Source organism: Podarcis cretensis (assembly GCF_951804945.1).
Source record: "Podarcis cretensis genome assembly, chromosome: 17".
NCBI lineage: Eukaryota > Metazoa > Chordata > Lepidosauria > Squamata > Lacertidae > Podarcis > Podarcis cretensis.
Genome location: NC_137187.1, coordinates 6,673,659 through 6,692,320, shown reverse-complemented (window position 1 = coordinate 6,692,320; position 18,662 = coordinate 6,673,659). Strand labels below are relative to the sequence as shown.

Here is an 18,662-nt window from a genome sequence, read left to right as displayed (position 1 = left end):
TCTGAATTATCCCCAACAGAAAGGAGACTGGTTTGTGGGGGAAGAAGTACTTTAAAACATTTATTTCAATTCATTATGGATCATTTCCCAGTACCCTTTTACAAGTCCACCGCATATGAAAGAATGTTCCCTGAATATTAAACTCTTAAGCCTACTAAGTGACTCATACACTAGAGGTTGATTCAAACACCTGGCTAGCAGTGATGGGGCTTGGTAGAGCAATACAGTAGCACCTTGGTTTTTGAACGGCTTAGTTGCCAAACAAATCAGCTCCCGAACACCGCAAACCGGGAAGTAAGTGCTCTGCTTTGCGAACGTTTTTCGGGAGCCGAACATCTAACACAACTTCCGCTTGAGTGCAGGAAGCTCCTGCAGCCAATCAGAAGCTACACCTTGGTTTTTGAATGGTTTTGGGAATGGAATGGACTCCCGGAACGGATTAAGTTCAAGAACCAAGGTACCACTGTATAGTCACCGCCACTTGTCCCAGGGTAGAAGGTAGGTCCAAGGACAAATTCCAGCCAGGCAAAAGTACTCAAGGAGCGTAGGTAGAGGGGCTGGCAAGGGGTGTGGTTTGGGGAAAGAGGGTATGTCTTGGAAGAGGGTGTAGTTTGGTGAGACTCCCAAAGGTCATATGGAGAGACCTGGAGGTATGCATTATTTCCCAGGGCTTCCCACCCAGTCTTAGACTATCCTTTCAGCATTGAGATCCCATTGTTTACCTTGATTTGTACAATGGCTGGTTTTCTGAACTATTGCTAAGCATTCTTCTCCACCATTGCAGCACCTCCTCTCAGCAGCACATGTGCGTCTGTGTTATCTGCAGATCCTGGGGGATCTGAAACTCTACGGAGGAAAGATCTTCAATGCCACTCTAATGGTAAGGTCGTTATCTGTTTAACACAGTGTATCAGCAATCTTTGAAATACACTTCTGGTGTATTTTTTCGGCTCCTTTACTGTGAGAACTCAAGAGTGTGGAAGCAGTCTGGGTCCAGGGTAGGGATGGGCAAATTTGTCAGTTTTGGGTACTCGTCGTTTCTCACTTTTCCAACCTTGATTTCACTTCTCCACATATCCATCTCAGCCTGTGATTTATTTATTTTTTAAAGTCCTTAAGAAAATGCATCAGCATTTTGGTGCGAATTTCACCTAATAAGCAATTTTTGTATGCAATGTTACCTAATATATGATTCTTTGCAAGCTACTTTCCCTAATATAATGCATTTTAATGCTATTTACACACACACACACACACACACACACACACACACACACACACAAACACAATACTTCACAGGAGAACTGCATTGGAGGAGTTTGTCAAAATTACTTCTTTATTAAATTTCTATACAGTCGTACCTTGGTTCTCGAACATAATCCGTTCCAGAAGTCTGTTTGACTTCCAAAAACATTCAAAAACCAATGTGCAGCTTCCGATTGGCTACAGGAGCTTCCTGCAGTCAAGCGGAAGCCGCATCAGACGTTCGGCTTCCAAAAAACGTTCAAAAACCAGAATACTTACTTCCGGGTTTTCAGTGTTCGGGAGCCAAAACGTACAAGTACCAAGGCGTTCGAGAACCAAGGTACGACTGTACCGCCCTCCAGTCAAAGATCACAGGGCAGTTTACGATATAGAAACACAAAAATAAATGCTCTTGCTAGGAGAGTAGTAGAACCAGGTTCCAGAATAGGAAAACAGGTGGAATTCAACATAGCGCTAAATGGAGCATTTGTGCATGGAATAAGGTCTGCTTGTGCAACAAGATTCCCCCCACCCCCGGCCGCCAACTCTCCTTCTAAATCTTTTTTTTGGGGGGGGGGGTTCCCCCAGTCCTCCAGAGCAGATTTAGGTGGTGCAAGGGGAGAGGGCAAAATGTCTCATTGCATGAGCTAAATTTATTCTGCACATGCAGCAATTTAGTTGAATCCTGCCCATTATTTATATTATTTTTAGATGATATAGCTCGAAAATTATGCTTAAAAGAGTATTTGAACTTTTCAGAAATGTCTGTTTGAGGTCAAAGGGCATTGAAACTAACTTGATCAATAGCCCACTGTTACTCTTTCCTTTATTGTCTTTTATTTTGCATTTAACATTTGCATTCATATATAGATCATAATCATATACAAATAGAATCCTCTGAATCCTTGGATTTCCCTCCAACCCAGCTGCATCATATAATGTTCTCCATATTTCCTTAAAGCTCAATTCTTACCATAATTATTGTTACAAGTGTTGTCAAAATCCTGCCAATGTTTTTAATTGTTTACAGAGTTCTTCTAAGTAACTTTTTTAAAATTCCCCATTCTTTATTCAATTTTTTATCTTACTGATTTCTGATCTTCCCGGTCATTTTTGCCATTTCGGCTTAGTCCATCATCTTTATTAACTATTCTTCTCTGGGAATGAGCCCACTGTTTCTCAATCAGTGTAGAAACTGAGTCACCCGTTTCCATTCCTTGATTTGCAGTTGAGTGTGTTGACATTTTTCTTTGTAAAATATTGAGGGCGGTGGTAGAAAGTTCTGTCTGTGGTCTTTGATGCATGGGGGCTCATTCCCACATGCAACTCCTCATTGACCATGAACATGCATGCATGGGATCTCACCATGGGTAAGAAGTTGCCCGCAGGAGTGTAAGCAAACTTTCCCTCCATGTAGTTGCAGGACAGAGAATCATGTGTGGCCCTCCTGGTGGGAGCCAAATATGGAATCAGCCAAGTGGTTAATAACAAACTGAACATTGTCACCATGCTGGCAGAATTTGCGAACATCAGCAGACTGGAGCTGACTGAAGAATCCGACAAAGTGAGCATGGTGAAAATCTACCTCCAAGATATCAAGGTAAATATGGCTTTTACTTACTTACTTATTTCTATTTATTAAATTTGTATACCGCCCTATACCCACAGATTCACAACACAGAATCACAATATAAAAAAACAGAAAATACATAATAAAAACAGACACATTTCCGCAACACATTTTAAAAGGGCATCGGATGTCCGACAAAAGTCTGGTTGAAGAGGAACGTTTTTGCCTGGTGTCTAAAAGTGTATAATGAAGGTGCCAGGCCAACTTCCCTGGGGAGAGCATTCCACAGGCAGGGGGCCACTGCAGAGAAGGCCCCTTCTCGTGTTGCCACCCTCCGGACCTCTAAAGGAGGAGGCAGAGGAAGGAGGGCCTCAGAAGATGATATCAGGGTCTGGGTAGGTTCATATGGAAAGAGGCGGTCCTTGAGGTATTGCGGTCCTGAGCCATAACTTTAAGAATTCTTTTGACTACGGGTGGAAGGGAGATCTATTTTATGTCATGTTTCAAAATCCACCATTCTGTGCTTTAATAAGAAAGAAGAAATGGACCCCCGCCCCCATGCAGACTGAAGGTGTAAATAGGTGAATAGACCATATTTCTTAAAGCTACAATGGTCTCTGTCGTGTCTCAATCTTCCAATGGAACACAGTCCGGGACAGAGGGGAAGGAACCCAACTTTTGTAACACCATGTTTGAAGCACATTCTTTCCCTCAAAGAATTCTGGGCTCTGTAGTTTCGCCTTCGCAGAGTTAACAATTCCCAGCAACCCTCAACAAACTCCAGTGGGGGCGGAAATGTGCTTCAAATGTGCTTTCAGGGTACGGTATATTTTGTTCACAGTATGAACAAACCAGAAGCTGGAACCAGTTTGAGGGCACCTTCTCCTTTTGTTTTGCAAACCGTAATAAATGCCCGCTGCATTTCTTCCTCCTTGGACCACACGTGTGAGTGTACATAGACAATGTGTGTGGACACACTCACCAAGCATGGAGTCGTAACATGTATGCGGGCATTTTATGCGTGGGAAAGGTGGCACAGGCAAAGAAGGTTTCTTGGTGTGGGTGAGGGTTTGTGCAGATGTCTTCAACCTGCTTTTTCTTCCCCTCCTTCAAGCTGCTGACTCTGCTTCTGGAAACGAACAACGCCAAAGACCTGGCTTGTCTCATCCATGGCTACTGCAGGCTGTTTGTCGATTCGAGCAGTTCCATATTCGTCTGGGGGGAGAAAAGGCCTCCTGTGCATCGTATCTCTGCCGAGGAAGGTAAAAACAACCCGAGAGGAGTGACCAAACAGTTAGGAAGACTCTTACAGTCCCATGAACATATTGTGAAGTACCATATTGGCCTGAATATAAGCCTCACTTTCCCCCCAAATTCCGACCATGAAAAGTTGAAGTGCGGCTTATATTCATGACCTTACGGTATGCAGCCAGGAGCAGGGCAAAGCAGCACCCACCCCATCATAGGTGTCAACCGTCCCTTATTTGGTGGGAAGGTCCCTTATCCCAGCGCTGTGTCCCACTGCTGTCCCTTACTGATGATGTCCCTTAAATTTCCCGGGTTTCAAAGGAAGCAGCTCCTCTCCCTCCCTCCCTGCCAGCCAGGGAGGAGGGAGGCTCCAACTGTGTTGCTTGGCTGCGTTGCTCACCCAATAAGGAGTCTGAGAACGACTGGGGGGGGTGGAGCTTGCATGCCTTGTGCTGATCAAATCGGCCGCGTTGCCTGGGGACTCGCCTTTGCTCAGTGCTTCCCAGCGGAGAGGTGATGGTGGTTTTCCTTGCTGCATCCCCTTTGCTGGGTTGCTGCGCTGTGGGAACCACCGCTTGAGGCTTTGTTTGGCTGCTGGCTGGGCTTTCTGCCTTTGGCTCGGAGGGGCTCAGAAGTTGAACATACCTGTGTCCGAAAAATCCCTTATTTTTGCTGCTGATCCCTTATTTTTGAGGTTGCTGGTCCCTTATTTTCAATCTGAAAGTTGACAGCTATGCACCCCATGCGTAGTCCTGTCCTCTCCCCCAAGGCTGGGAAGGGAGAGCGTGAGGAAGGGGGAAGGCCACCAGCAACGCAGTGTTGTCCCCCCCCCCCCAAGTATGCATCCAGGAGCAGCGAGGAATGGAGTGGCTTATATTCGGGTATTTTTCCTTTTTTCTCTCCCCCCCCCTCCAATTTTAAAGATGCTGCTTGCTTATATTCAGGCCGATACAGTATTTGTGTTCTGTGTTATAAATCAAGCACTGCTAGGAGTTTATTCTTTTCATTTTCCAACGTATTTCTTATCAATTAAAAAATCAGTGTGGCACAAGTAGGTTTTTATTCTGAATATGCAGCCCAGAGGAAAAAAGTCTTGAGAACCACTGCTCTAATCAGTAATGCAGACCTGAACAACTCCACACAAGCCGTATTTCCTTTTTTTAAAAAATCAAAAATACATTTTATAGATTCTTTTTTTATTTTGACAAAGGAATACAGTGGTATAAATCTGTTCCGGAAGTCCATTCCAAAACCAAAGTGTTCCAGAACCACGGCTATAGAAAGCAATTCAAAATGGATTAATCCGTTCCAGACTTTTAAAAACAACCCCTAAAACAGCAATTTAACATGGATTTTACTATCTAACGAGACCATTGATCCATAATATGAAAGCAATAATCAATGTACTGTGCAATAAAATAAATAAGACAGTATTGTAGATGATCAAAATTAAAATTAATTTTTTTTCTTACCTGCACTGATGATAGTCATTGTTTGGATGGGGGGCTTTTATCCATTTCCGCAGTCACACAATCAATCAGTCAGTAGCTGAACTGGGTTCCACACAGTCACAAAAACAAATTAACCAAAAAAGCCTCAAAAACAAAAAGACAAAATAAATAGCAAAAACAAAAGCGCCAAACTTAATCCGTTCCGGAGTCCATTTGACTTCCGAAATGTTCAAAAACCAAGGTGCAGCTTCTGATTGGTGCAGGCGCCCCGGAAACAATAGCCGACAGCTACATCGGATGTTTGGCTTCCGCAAAACGTTTGAAAACCAGAACACTTACTTCTGGGTTTTTGGCGTTTGGGAACCAAGGCATTTGAGAACCAAGATGTTTGAGAACCAAATACCACTGTAATCATAAATAACTAAGAATAAAAATGTGCACCTCACCACTGAGACCTTTCCATGGTAACTATCCAACCTCCCAAAATTTCAACACCTCTTGCGGTGCTTTGACCCCTTTCCCACAAGCTCTCTTTCCATGTCTTGCTTGGCAGGGTATGAGTCAAGGACCTGCAGTGATTCCGAAGAGTCTTCTGAGCCAGACTCTTCCTTGGACCGTTTTTCAGACACGCAGTCGCCCCGGCACAACTACGTCAGCCCCCTGCCTGAGGACAAAGGAGAGCAGGAGTCATTGCAGCAAGAAAACAAGGATCTGGAGGTCGAAGGGACGAGCTTTTGCAATGGGTACGACAACACAAATGACAGCTTGTCGGAAGCCTCTGACTCGGCCAACACAGAGAGTCAGGGACTCAAGACCAGCGGTTCAAGCGACTCTCTGGACGCTCTTGAGGAGGACGATTTGGAAACGTGCTCCACGAGCAAGCCAGAGTTTTTCCACCTGTATGCCCCCACCCTTCAGGAACTGATGGGCAATGGCAAGGCCTTCTTGGGTACAGACAGAGAAGAGGGAAACCGAGTGACGCAGGAGTCTGTGTTCTCCTTCCTCCTGCCACCCCAGCCGCTTGCGCAGCCGGACGGAGAATCCCGAAGGGAAAGTGAGCTGGCTGCTTCTGCTCTGGAGTCCAAGCTGTCGGAGAGCAACATCATGGAATACTACAGCCTTTGTGCCAACATTTCCCCAGCCAGCAGCGGAGAGAAGACTGCCCAGAGTGACAGCCCAGAGGGTGGCTCTTTGAACGGCCCCGAGGGAGACGAGGGGCTCTGCGGAGGTGGCATGCGGGGCTTCATCTTATCTCCTCCCCCCGGCTTTGGAGATGCCAGCTCAGACGAGGAATTCTACGACGCAGCCGAAAGGGTGACACAGGCAGAGGCACAAGCAGGTGAGGCCAAAGGGATTCCCCGGGGGTGGGGGTCATGATCAGTTGATGGACTGATTGACAGATTGCACTGAACTGTCGCTTTACTTTTACAAAAAAGTGCCGTATTTTTTGCTCTATAAGACTCACTTTGCGTCTTATGGAGTGAATGCAGGCTGCGCAGCTATCCCAGAAGCCAGAACAGCAAGAGGGATTGCTGCTTTCACTGCACAGTGATCCCTCTTGCTGTTCTGGCTTCTGAGATTCAGAATATTTTTTTTCTTGTTTTCCTCCTCCAAAAACTAGGTGCGTCTTGTGGTCTGGTGTGTCTTATAGAGCAGAAAATACGGTAACCTTGCAAAATGGTACGAAGATTAAAAGCAGGATAAAAGCAAAAGAGAATACAGTGGACGCTCGGGTTGCGAACGGGATCCGTGCAGGAAGCATGTTCGCAACCCGCAGCACCGCGTCTGCGCACGCGCGGGTCGCAATTCAACGCTTCTGAGCACGCGCAAAGTGCAATTTAGCACTTCTGCACATGCGCAAGCACCGAAACCCGGAAGTAACCTATTCCGGTACTTCCGGGTTCGGTGCAGTGGGCAACCCGAAATCGGTGCAGTGGGCAGACCCGAAGCGTCTGTAACCCAAGGTATGACTGTAAAGTCTTTAATACACAGTGCCTTGCACTAAATGTGAAGAGGACACAGGGAAACGGAAGAAAGGGAGGAAGGCACAGTGGTATTTCGTTCCTGTTATTTATTTTATTTTATTTTTAACACCTTTATTGAAAGTTCAAAAAGTGCATAATTATATATGCACTCAACATTGTGAAACGTAAATGAAAGAAAGAGGAAGAGAAACAGAACCCGTGTAGAAGAGAAAATAAAGGGGGAAGAGGGGAAATCTTGATTCTGATGAATTGGAAAAATAAAAATGCGGCTCCTTTCTATGATTGGATTGAAGACTTATACAAGCTCGCAACATAGGAACAACTTGCATATAAATGCAGACTTGCCATGGAGAAAGTCAATGATATTTGGAATCCATTCTTACAAATACTGTAATAGGTTAAGATCTGGTAAAGTACAGTAACAACCTTGTAAAGTATACAGTTTTGGGTTTCTGTTATCATGTTGAGGGGAAAACCTCAATAAGAGTTTGATGATGATGATGATGATGATGAAGAAGAAACAGAATAAAAACCCCAAAACACATCCATATATTAAAAATGCAGGTCTAATGCATCTCACCTACGGAAAGAGGCCACAAATTAACAACCGAAAACCTGGGTAACGAAAAATGCTGTGGCAAGCTGCTGAAAACAGGTAGCGATGGCGCCTGGCCTAGCTCCCTGGAGAGAATATTCTGTGAATGTACTGATTGTGAAGATAACACAAGAACGGCTTTAAGTGAGCTGCCACAGAGACAGGGAAATGGGAGAGGGGTGGACTTTCACCCCAATTCAAATGTTCTTTTGTTCTGACTTTCAGTCTGAGGACTAGAGCCCAGCAAGGATAGTAAAGGTAAAAGGTAAAGGGACCCCTGACCATTAGGTCCAGTCATGGCCAACTCTGGGGTTGCGGCGCTCATCTCGCTTTACTGGCCGAGGGAGCCGGCGTACAGCTTCTGGGTCATTTGGCCAGCATGACTAAGCCGCTTCTAGCAAACCAGAGCAGCGCACGGAAACACCGTTTACCTTCCCACCAGAGCAGTACCTATTTATCTACTTGCACTTTGACGTGCTTTTGACCTGCTAGGTTGGCAGGAGCAGGGGCCGAGCAATGGGAGCTCACCCCATTGCAGGGATTTGAACCACCAACCTTCTGAGCGGCAAGTCCTAGGCTCGGTGGTTTAACCCACAGCGCCACCCGTGTCCCTTCAAGGATAGTAGTGGGTTGCAAATAATAATTCTTAACATAAACGTTGTGCTTTCACATTTGTAAAGTGTTTCAGGCAAGTATTTATGCATGCATGCATGTGCAGTGGTACCTCAGGTTAAGAACTTAATTCGTTCTGTAGGTCCGTTCTTAACCTTAAACTGTTCTTAACCTGAAGCACCACTTTAGCTAATGGGGCCTCCCGCTGCCGCCGCGCCGCCGCTGCGCAATTTCTGTTCTCACCCTGAAGCGAAGTTCTTAACCCAAGGTACTATTTCTGGGTAGCAGCGTCTGTAACCTGAAGCATCTGTAACCCGAGGTACCACTGTATATTGCTTAATGCCAAAGTAGATATCTAAGCAGTTTACAAAGCCTTAAAAACTGGTAGTGCAAACATTGAGGTATCAATAGCCAATGGTTTTAAACGAGCAGATCATTTATCCTCATAATATTTTTTTAAAAAATAACATTTCTTTCTTCACACTGATAGTCTCTTCCTTATTTTTAGGTTCTGCAGGCCCGGTCCTGCCAAATGTACAAGACTGCAGCACCCTGAAAGTGTCTTCCAGCTGCAGCTCGGGTGAAAATGTTCTGTCAAGGCAAAGCAGGAGGACAAAACACAGGCCAGAAAAGGAACCAAGGTGTGGCAACAGCCTAAGAAAGAGGAGGTCTTTCCTGGAGACGAATTACACCTCCCAAGTTACTTTCCCTCAAGCTCCAACTCAGTCCCTGGAAAACATTGATCAGTTGTCCTGTGAAGGAGAACCTGGGTCTTCAGGTCTTTCCTCCTCGCCCGTTGTGTGCTCCTTGAAGGACCCTGAGAGAGATTCTGCTCTTCTTGAGGTCGAACACATAGCTCAGATAGCCAAAAATACACCTGTCTTAATGGAGATGGAGCCCGATTCACTAGAAACCAAGTCATTAACCGATTCAGTTGTGTGCCCTGTCTTGGCCATTCGTCTTCAGGGTGCTCAGGAAGGGAGAGAGAGTTCAGACTTCGCCCATAGCTCTTTCTCCACAGTGAAGCAAGACGGTAGTTTAGCCGTGTCAGAAATATCCTTTCACGATCTTGACACCACTTACAAAGAAAAACCAGAAGGTCTTACAGAAACAGCTAGCAGAGTTCAGGACCATTGTGTGTCTGGAGGAAAGAAAATATCTGGCAATGCAGCAGGGACAGCAAAAGTCTCACGTGAAGCAGGAGGAGTCAGCTATGTATTGATTGAAGAAATAATACACACCACTACCAAACCCTCTGGGTCTCTGAACAGCTACCAAGGGAAAGTGTTGCCTCGCGTGCCAACCTCGGAACAGGATCTCCTTCCTGCTGAGAAGGTGGAGAAATACGAGCAGCTTGTGCTGGGTCCCTGCAAAAGAATCAAAGGTGAGCTGGCCTCACGTAGCTCAAGCCAGGCACCTCCCGGAAACCTACTGCTCCAAGAAGACACCAGCAAAACGCTGAGTGAAGGCTCTGTAGCAACATCTGAAGATGCCAAACGGCTGGGTTTCTCCAAAGCAAATGAGCTCCTTTCCAAGTGTGATGGTGCTTCAGGGATCAAGACACACCACTCTCAGCTTGGTTTTAGTTCAGTGGGAGGTCAAAGAGAAACACAGCACCAGGTAGATGACAAGTACCAGAGAATTGTTGGCCAACGTGACCTGGTTGCAGATCAGGTCTCTTTAAACGATGATGTCCCAAGTCAATGGTCGTCGTCAACCATGACTCCTCTGGATAGGTCTTCAGAGCTTGCTGGTGACCAGAAGCCAGAGGAGAGAGCGCTCACAAATGATGCCTCCCATGTGGATTGTAAAAATAAACTGCCCAGTCCTCAAGTTGTCCCTACAGAGAAGAGTGTGGAGCATGGAAAAGCTGGCATTTCAGATGGAGTGGATGGCTTTTCGCATGACAATCCGTGTAAGTCTACGAGGCTCAGTGAGGAAAGCGGTATTTCAGAGTTGTCTTTTTTGTGTTCTGGTAACTCAACAGTTGATGCTAAAGGACCAGTGAGCTCTAAGACCAGTGTGTCTCCACCTGCAGTGAACACCGCAGAGTCATTCTCGCCAAAACATAAAACAGACAGGTGCAGTTGCCGGTTGACGTATGCAAGTTGTTTCCATGGGCTAGACGAGGCAGAATTAGAATTTGCCAGTCCAGTTGCACATGGTCCTTCTGAGGAGCCATTAACAACCCCACCAACAACAAGAAGTTCTCCGTCTTTAGATATTAACTCCACAAGATTTATTCTAGAGCATAACTACGTGAATGGTAACCCCAAAGACTGTAGAAATCACGTCTTGCTTCCAGACTCTCATATTCAAGTGCTGAGCTGTTTAAAGGATAGAACGTGTGCCTCACCTTTTGACTTCCACCAGTTGCTAGATAATATTATAGACCTACAGGGAATTTTGCGGCAGTTTGGGGGAAGCAGAATAAAGCACGCTCGGGATAAATGTTTGGCCCATTTTTCAGAAAACAAGAACACCTTGCACACAGAATCACAAAGGCTGATGTCCAGTTGCCAGAAAGTTATCAAAGCACATGGGCCTTCCTCTGAGACGCAAAACGCCATTCGGGAGACCTTCCAGAACCTTCTCCAGCTGACCGAAGTGTGCTTTCAGTTCACAAACTGTGGCCTTTGCAGCAAGAGGCACAAAGACCTCGCGGTCAACCTGAGAGATGTCGCATACAGCTATCGCCAGTTTGTCCAAGCGGCACAGCAAGCCTGGGAGAGGGGCTATTCCCAGTTGAGCCTAAGACTCCTTGTGTGCCAGTACACTGCCCTCAGTGCAGCCCTCTTCTGCCTCATGCAACGATTCAGGGCCTCGTCTTGTGTATGAGATGGGAGGATTTTTCACAGGTGCCTGTCCGACTTTCAACGGGGAACGACCTAGCCGAGTGTCTGCCCTTAAAAGCCCTCCTCCCAGTCAAGACAAGCTGATATGTAACAGCTGGGCTGAAGCAAGCAATTGAACAGTCCCCCTCTCTAATGGATATCAGTGCTCATGGCTTAAATGAGTTGAGCTTGACAGGATTGCTCAGCCTTCATGCAGAATAGTATTTTGGTGCATGTCCAACTTGCTTTCCCCCCCCCCCATGCTCCACAGGTAAAGAACACAAGAGATTCATCTCTTTTGTGTGACTCAGGGTGTAAACAGCTGCAGTTATATGCATGCAGTCTCCAGTGTCAATTTGCCGCTAACCCATAATAGCTGAGAGAGAGTGCTGTCTGTCGCCCGGACTGAAGTACTGAGAACATTCTAAAGTTATAGTTTGGGTGTGCCAACCTGCACAGATAACAGCCAAGGTTGGGGGAAGCGCATCAGACGATTCAGTGCACTTGGGTGAAAATCAGGGCTCCTCGTGCTTAAGCAATGCACAGTGGGATGGGTTTACAAACAAAACAACACGCAGAGCAGATAATTATCTAATCCAAGTGGCTCCAGTGTCGGGGACAGAGTGCCTCATTGTACCTATTGGATTCTAACTCCCAGGGGTGCCATCTTGGGCAGCTGCCCCCCCCCAAAGTTCAATATTCCACAGCCTGTTGCAGGCCCCATTGGGCCTTCCCACAGGTGTGGCGGTGTTGGGAGATGCTGTGCAGTTTGGTGCGACCTCACACCAAGCGCACTGGTACCCGGGGCACCTCCCGGTGCTGCGTGGCCCAGCAGGAGGCTGCAGCAGTGTGCGCAGTGTTCGGAAATGCTGTGGGGACCACAGTGCAGGCGTGAGGTCGTACTGAACTGCTCAGGAGCTCCCGACATTGCGAAGGTCAGTTCAGCCTTCCGCTAGACCAGGGGTGGCCAAATCACAAGAGACTGTGATCTACTCACAGAATTAAAAACTCTACCCCCTTTTGGGGGGTTCGGGTCAAAGTTGTTGAGCTTTTTTTTAGGCAGAAGGAAAGCCCTGATTTTTGAGGATTCACGCCTAAGCTCAAGGGAGAAAGGGGATCAGCCACTCATCAACAGATCGCTGGGGAAACAAACAGCCTCACTGAGTAAACTCCGTCTTCCGTTCTGCAGATCGTGCAACAATGGAGGGGGGGCGGGGGCGGATTCTCTTTTACCAATGCTAAGGAAAGGGACCCAGCGATCGACCGCGATCTACCAAAACCTCCCAGGGATCTACCAGTAGATTGCGACCAACCTGTTGGACATCCCTGCGCTAGACCAACATGTCCTAGCAGAAGGCTGCACCAGCCTCACGAGACACACACGACATCACACACGCACACCAGGCCCTCTCAGTCTTTGAAGCAACCCAGCACCTGTGCCAATGCCCATCAACTCCAGGCAGCATGGTCAGTGGGTAGGGATGATGGGAGTTGTAGTCCAGGTTAGCCACCCCTGACTCCCCAGCAGTGGCCTGTCAGTGGACATGGCTGACGGGAAGTGATCCAGAAAGTTGACAGTGCACGTTGTGAGATGCTTTCCTTTGCTTATAGCCACTTGCTTCAGTGCCACCTGGAGGAGCTGTCATGCTGGACATGCCTCCTCACTGGATTTCAGTACAGTCATAGCTCTGGTTACAGCCACTTCAGGTTGGGTTTTTTTGGGTTGCGCACTGCCAAAACCCAGAAGTACCGGAATGGGTTACTTCTGGATTTCGGCAGTCGTGCATGTGCAGAAGCGCTAAATCATGCTTTGCGCATGCACAGAAGCACCGAATCACAACCTGTGCATGCACAGACACGGGTTGCGAACGCAGCGGGTTGTGAACGTGCATCCCACATGGATCATGTTTGCAACCCGAGCGTCCTTGGAACTTCCTTGGAAAATGGATTCCATTAGCAGCCAGTATTCTAAAAGCGACATACAGGTAGTTTACCTGAGAAGCAAAATCTGTCCACTGCTTGTTACCTTTCCACAAACTCGTAGCTGCACTTATAGAGGGACGCCCCCCCCCCCCGCTGGCTTTTCATCTGTCAGGCCTCCTGTGTATGTACTCTTGTCTACTTCATGCATCTCGTATGGACTGAGCTGTTGTCTTCTCAAAGTTCCTGCCACAATAAACCAGTTAGTTTTGTCATAGAGCTTTCTTCATCTGAGTTCCAATCGGTCAGCCCTCACCAGAAACAGTTTATTTTAAAAGCAAATAAACACACACTCCCCCAATCCAAAAACTACATTTAGGGTCTCAAAATTGTAGGGTACTTTGACGATAGCCACAAGAGCTTGAATTTGGTACCCACGTGATGGATTGCGGGTGATAGGAGGGTACAGGGATTCCCCCAAGCAGGATAATCAGTGAATGAGATTGCTTCTGGATGCTTTGGAATAAGACATCCTGGCATGGCCGATGGTCAGGGATAATGGGCGTTGTACTACAAAACATCTAAAGGACAGCACGTTGGCTACCCCTAACTTTTAAACAATCATTGTTCACTAGAAACCAACCAGGTCTCTGGTGGAAACCTCATTAAACATCTTGCAAGTAGGCAGAACCAACAGATTTGGAGAGTCCAAACTCATGGTAGACAGGCAAGGAAGGATGCAAGTGAGCCCCAGGCACAAAATTAATATAGTAAAAAAACAAAGTGGTACTCAAGGAATCAAAACGAAGGGACCCAAGGGATCATCTACCCCTGCAATGCAGAAATGTGCAGCTGTCCCTTTTTGGAACCTGCAACCTTGGCGTTATCAGCATGACACCCTAACCAGCTGAGCTGATGGCATGGATTTTAAGGGAAAGAGCTCTTTACTCGATATTAAAATGTTATTTGAACACCTGACTCATGGTGCTGTCTGAGCAGGATGACTTTCTTTTATTTTCTTCTTTTTTGACAAAATAATAAATCATAAATAAAAATGTGCACCCCATCACCGAAACTATTCCACTGTAACTATCCAATCTCCCGAAATTTCAACACCTCTTGCAATGGTTTGACCCCTTTCCATTTTAACAGTACAAATTCTACAAACACCCTCCATATCTCCTCAAAATAACTTCACCTGCATATTCCCCATCTTACCTTAATGGCGTGTGTTAATTTGTCATTCATAGCTATATCCCACACCTCTTTATACCATTCTTCCATTTTATATTCTGCTTGCCCCTTCCACTTCCTAGCTGTAATTATTTGTGCAGCTGTCAATAAATTTGTGAGCAAGTCCTTCATAGCCTGTGAACCTTCCACCCCATCATAAACTGATAATAAATTGACTGGGTCAAGGAGCTGGAGATGGCATTTATAAGTGGTCCATGTTTCACAAGCATACAGTAAGGTTGCTAGTACAATAGCTTTGTAAACAAGCATTTTGGTTTCCCTGCAAATGTCCCCGTCCTCAAACACTCTGCACTTCAATTGGGAAGAGGACGACAAGGAGAAACTTTAGTGGTCTTCAACTTTCAGGTAAGCCCACACCAGGTGTCAGCCCCATTCTCACTGGACGCCCCATGGGAGATGGAGGATCCCATTCTCACCCTGCTAGGCATAACCTGGATGAGATGGCCCGGCAAATTTGGATGCCTGACAAAGAAAATTTGTATGATTAAGACAAATGTAATAAATGAATCTTAAAAAGCAGAGACACCACCTTGCCAACAAAGGTCCATATAGTTAAAGCTATGGTTTTCCCAGTAGTGATGTATGGAAGTGAGAGCTGGACCATAAAGAAGACTGATCGCCGAAGAATTGATGCTTTTGAATTATGGTGCTGGAGGAGACTCTTGAGAGTCCCCAGAAGATCAAACCTATCCATTCTGAAGCAAATCAGCCCTGAGTGCTCACTGGAAGGACAGATCCTGAAGCTGAGGCTCCAATACTTTGGCCACCTCATGAGAGGAGAAGACTCCCTGGAAAAGACCCTGATGTTGGGAAAGATTGAGGGCCCAAGGAGAAGGGGATGACAGAGGATGAGATGGTTGGACAGTGTTCTCAAAGCTACCAGCATGAGTTTGACCAAACTGCGGGAGGCAGTGGAAGACAGGAGTGCCTGGCGTGCTCTGGTCCATGGGGTCACGAAGAGTCAGACACAACTAAACAACTGAACAACAACAACAATAAATGAAATGACTGATACGTTACTGTCCTGTCCTAAAGTCCCATAATCCATCACTGTAGGTTCTCCTCTACGTGAGCAACACATTCATAGAAGGGTCACAGTTTCTGTGTCATGGACTGTTGTTGAGTGATCAGAAGAAGACGGGGAAAGAGGAAGTGTCAGAAGCTGAGGAGGTAACAGGGCTTAGTGACCTGGGAGAGTCTCTAACAGAAGTCCAGAATCGGAGGCAGGAGAGGATGGGAGCCAGGAGACATGAGATTACTCTGGTGGAGAGAGAGAGATGTCTCCCCCTCCTGTTGCAACTAGTTCCCCAACTCCCAGAACCAGAAGAGGCATGAAACAGGAGGAGCAAAGACAGGCATGCAGGCGCAGTCTCCGATTGCTTGGGGAAAGCCCTGGAGAGGACAAGACATTGATGGCTGTGAGGAAGTGAGGACTTTTAGCCTCAGCACCTGATTTCATGGAGGAAGACCTACCAGGATTGAACTGCTGTGTTCATTAGGCCCAGCACTCAGCCATCGTGTTTTTGCTAATAAAGAATTGCATAACTCCAACTTTTAACTGTGTAATTCACTGTCCAGCTCACTCTGTGACGACAACAACAACAACAACAACAATTAATAATAATAATAATAATAATAATAATAATAATAATAATAATAATAAATTATTTATACCCCGCCCATCTGGCTGGGCTTCCAGAAATATATTAAATTACTGTAATATATCAAACATAAAGCTGGACCATAAAGAAGGCTGATCGCCGAAGAATTGATGCTTTTGAATTATGGTGCTGGAGGAGACTCTTGAGAGTCCCATGGACTGCAAGAAGATCAAACCTCTCCATTCTGAAGGAAATCAGCCCTGAGTGCTCACTGGAAGGACAGATTGTGAAGCTGAGGCTCCAGTACTTTGGCCACCTCATGAGAAGAGAAGACTCCCTGGAGAAGACCCTGATGTTGGGAAAGATGGAGGGCACAAGGAGAAGGGGGCGACAGAGGACGAGATGGTTGGATAGTGTTTTCGAGGTTACCAGCATGAGTCTGACCAAGCTGCGGGGGGCAGTGGAGGACAGGAGTGCCTGGCGTTCTCTGGTCCATGGGGTCACGAAGAGTCGGACACGACTAAACGACTAAACAACAACAAATCAAACATTAAAAGCTTCCCTAAACAGGGCTGCCTTGGCACACGGAAAGTCTCAATCCCAGGCATCTCAAGGTGGGGCTGGGAATGCCCGATCTGCAGTCCTGGAGAACTGGCACTTGGGATAAGGCATCGCTCTCTTGACACACAGAACTAGAATGTCATATAATCAGCTTCCTTGCCGCTAAGGGGTTGGAAGAGTCATCCACCCATTAGCCAATGGTGGGACACTTGCTTGTTTTTTGTTTTTGTTTTTGTTTTTTTTGGGGGGGGGGTTGACAGGGGTTGTTTGTTTTTTAATTACATGATCAGGAAACACTACAGTCACCCTGACTGTACTCATTCAAGCCTGACTGCACAATTCTATAAATTAGAATACAAGAACAAGTACATGTGTTAAGAACCATCCATGATCAAAAGTTCTCTGACTGTACGAGAAGGCTTTTTGAAGTTGTTACAATACAATGCATGTAAAAATAGAAAGTTTAAAATCCAATCTCATCATTTCCATTTGTGTGCTGAAATAAATAAGGCAGCAGAAGCCATTAGTTAGAAGTGGCCTCCTTAAGGTATGCTATTAAATCTGCCCTCTCCCCCCTTCTTCTTAATGCCAGCAAATATCATCTTGGTTCCTGGAATATACTTCTTGGGGTTTTCCAAGTACACCATCAGTGTATCTTCTCCCCAGGTTATACCTTTGCTTTCGTTGGCTTTTGTGTAAGAGAAGCCTTTGGCCTGACCAGTCTTTCGGCCAAAAAGACCATGAAGGTTAGGGCCAGTCTTGTGCTTGCCTCCCTTCTCAACTGTGTGGCACTGCGAACACTTCTGGACAAAGATCTTCTTGCCCGTAAGTAAGTAAGTAATTTTATTTACGGCCATAGGCCCATACAGGTAAAAACGACACATAAATAACAACTTGTGCACGTGGGGAAAACAGCCACTAAAGCACCACTATAACAATAAAATACTATAAAATAGAATGGCATACTACGCCTTAGTTAGCTTGTAGTGCCCCTTGGCATCGCTTTTGGGTAAGGACAGCGACCAGGAACCTTGCCACTTTGAGGGTCGTATGAGTATCCTTATCCTGCAAGATTTGGGCAAGGTGGAATTTTGGTGGGGTGCCCTCTAGTTTCTGTATGATTGATCCCAACAAATTTGCCCGTGGCACATTAAACAGGGGGCAAGTGAACATAATGTGCTGGAGCGACTCCGGTGTCTCCTTATCACATTCGCACATGGCGGGGGCTTGGCCCTTTGAGAATCTATGTCTCAGGACGTTGGAGGGAAAAACGTTGAACTTCGCTTTGGTGAAGGCCAGTCTATGGGCAACAGTCGAAAGGGAGGAGAGGTATGATGGAACGCAGTAAGTTAATGTGATACCAATGTTTTGAGGCGAACAAACACCTCCCCCCAGCATATAATTTCGCTGTAGATCGATGTCATCCAGTCTTTGGCGGATCAGTCTTTGAGCAGTAATTTGGTCTAGTTTTAGGGAATCTGAAGGAGAGATTCCATAACTCAGGAGTTTGGCATGAATTCTGCTAGTCCAAGGGCTAGAGAATTCATCTCGCCATAAGCATTGGACAAGGTAGTGGTTTGGTAGTCTATGCCACAATGATAACCAATAATTGAAGACTTGCTTCCACAGGCAAGTTTCTAAGGATGCGATCTTCAATTCTAGTCTTGCCCATCTCAACGTCTCCCATGGTCAAAGCACGCAAAGTAGAGGAAGGGATGCAAAGCCGCCGCCACACGTTCTCCTGTCAAGAGTTCCGCAAACTGAGCCCAAGGGCACCCCGTACGCA

At 46.3% G+C, this 18,662-nt stretch overlaps 1 protein-coding gene across 3 annotated transcripts in view; it reads left to right on the top strand.

Annotated features, from left to right (window-relative positions):
- FRMPD1 (FERM and PDZ domain containing 1) overlaps positions 1-12,231 on the top strand; it is an 84,044-nt gene extending 71,813 nt beyond the window's left edge. For all 3 annotated transcript variants that reach the window (XM_079959131.1, XM_079959130.1, XM_079959132.1), the window contains 5 exons: positions 785-880; positions 2,663-2,845; positions 3,930-4,077; positions 6,068-6,853; positions 9,215-12,231. In XM_079959131.1, the coding sequence (XP_079815257.1) occupies positions 785-880; positions 2,663-2,845; positions 3,930-4,077; positions 6,068-6,853; positions 9,215-11,544 (3,543 nt within the window). In that variant the 3' untranslated portion in view covers positions 11,545-12,231. The remainder of the gene's footprint in view (positions 1-784; positions 881-2,662; positions 2,846-3,929; positions 4,078-6,067; positions 6,854-9,214) is intronic.
- Positions 12,232-18,662: the final 6,431 nt, after the last annotated feature.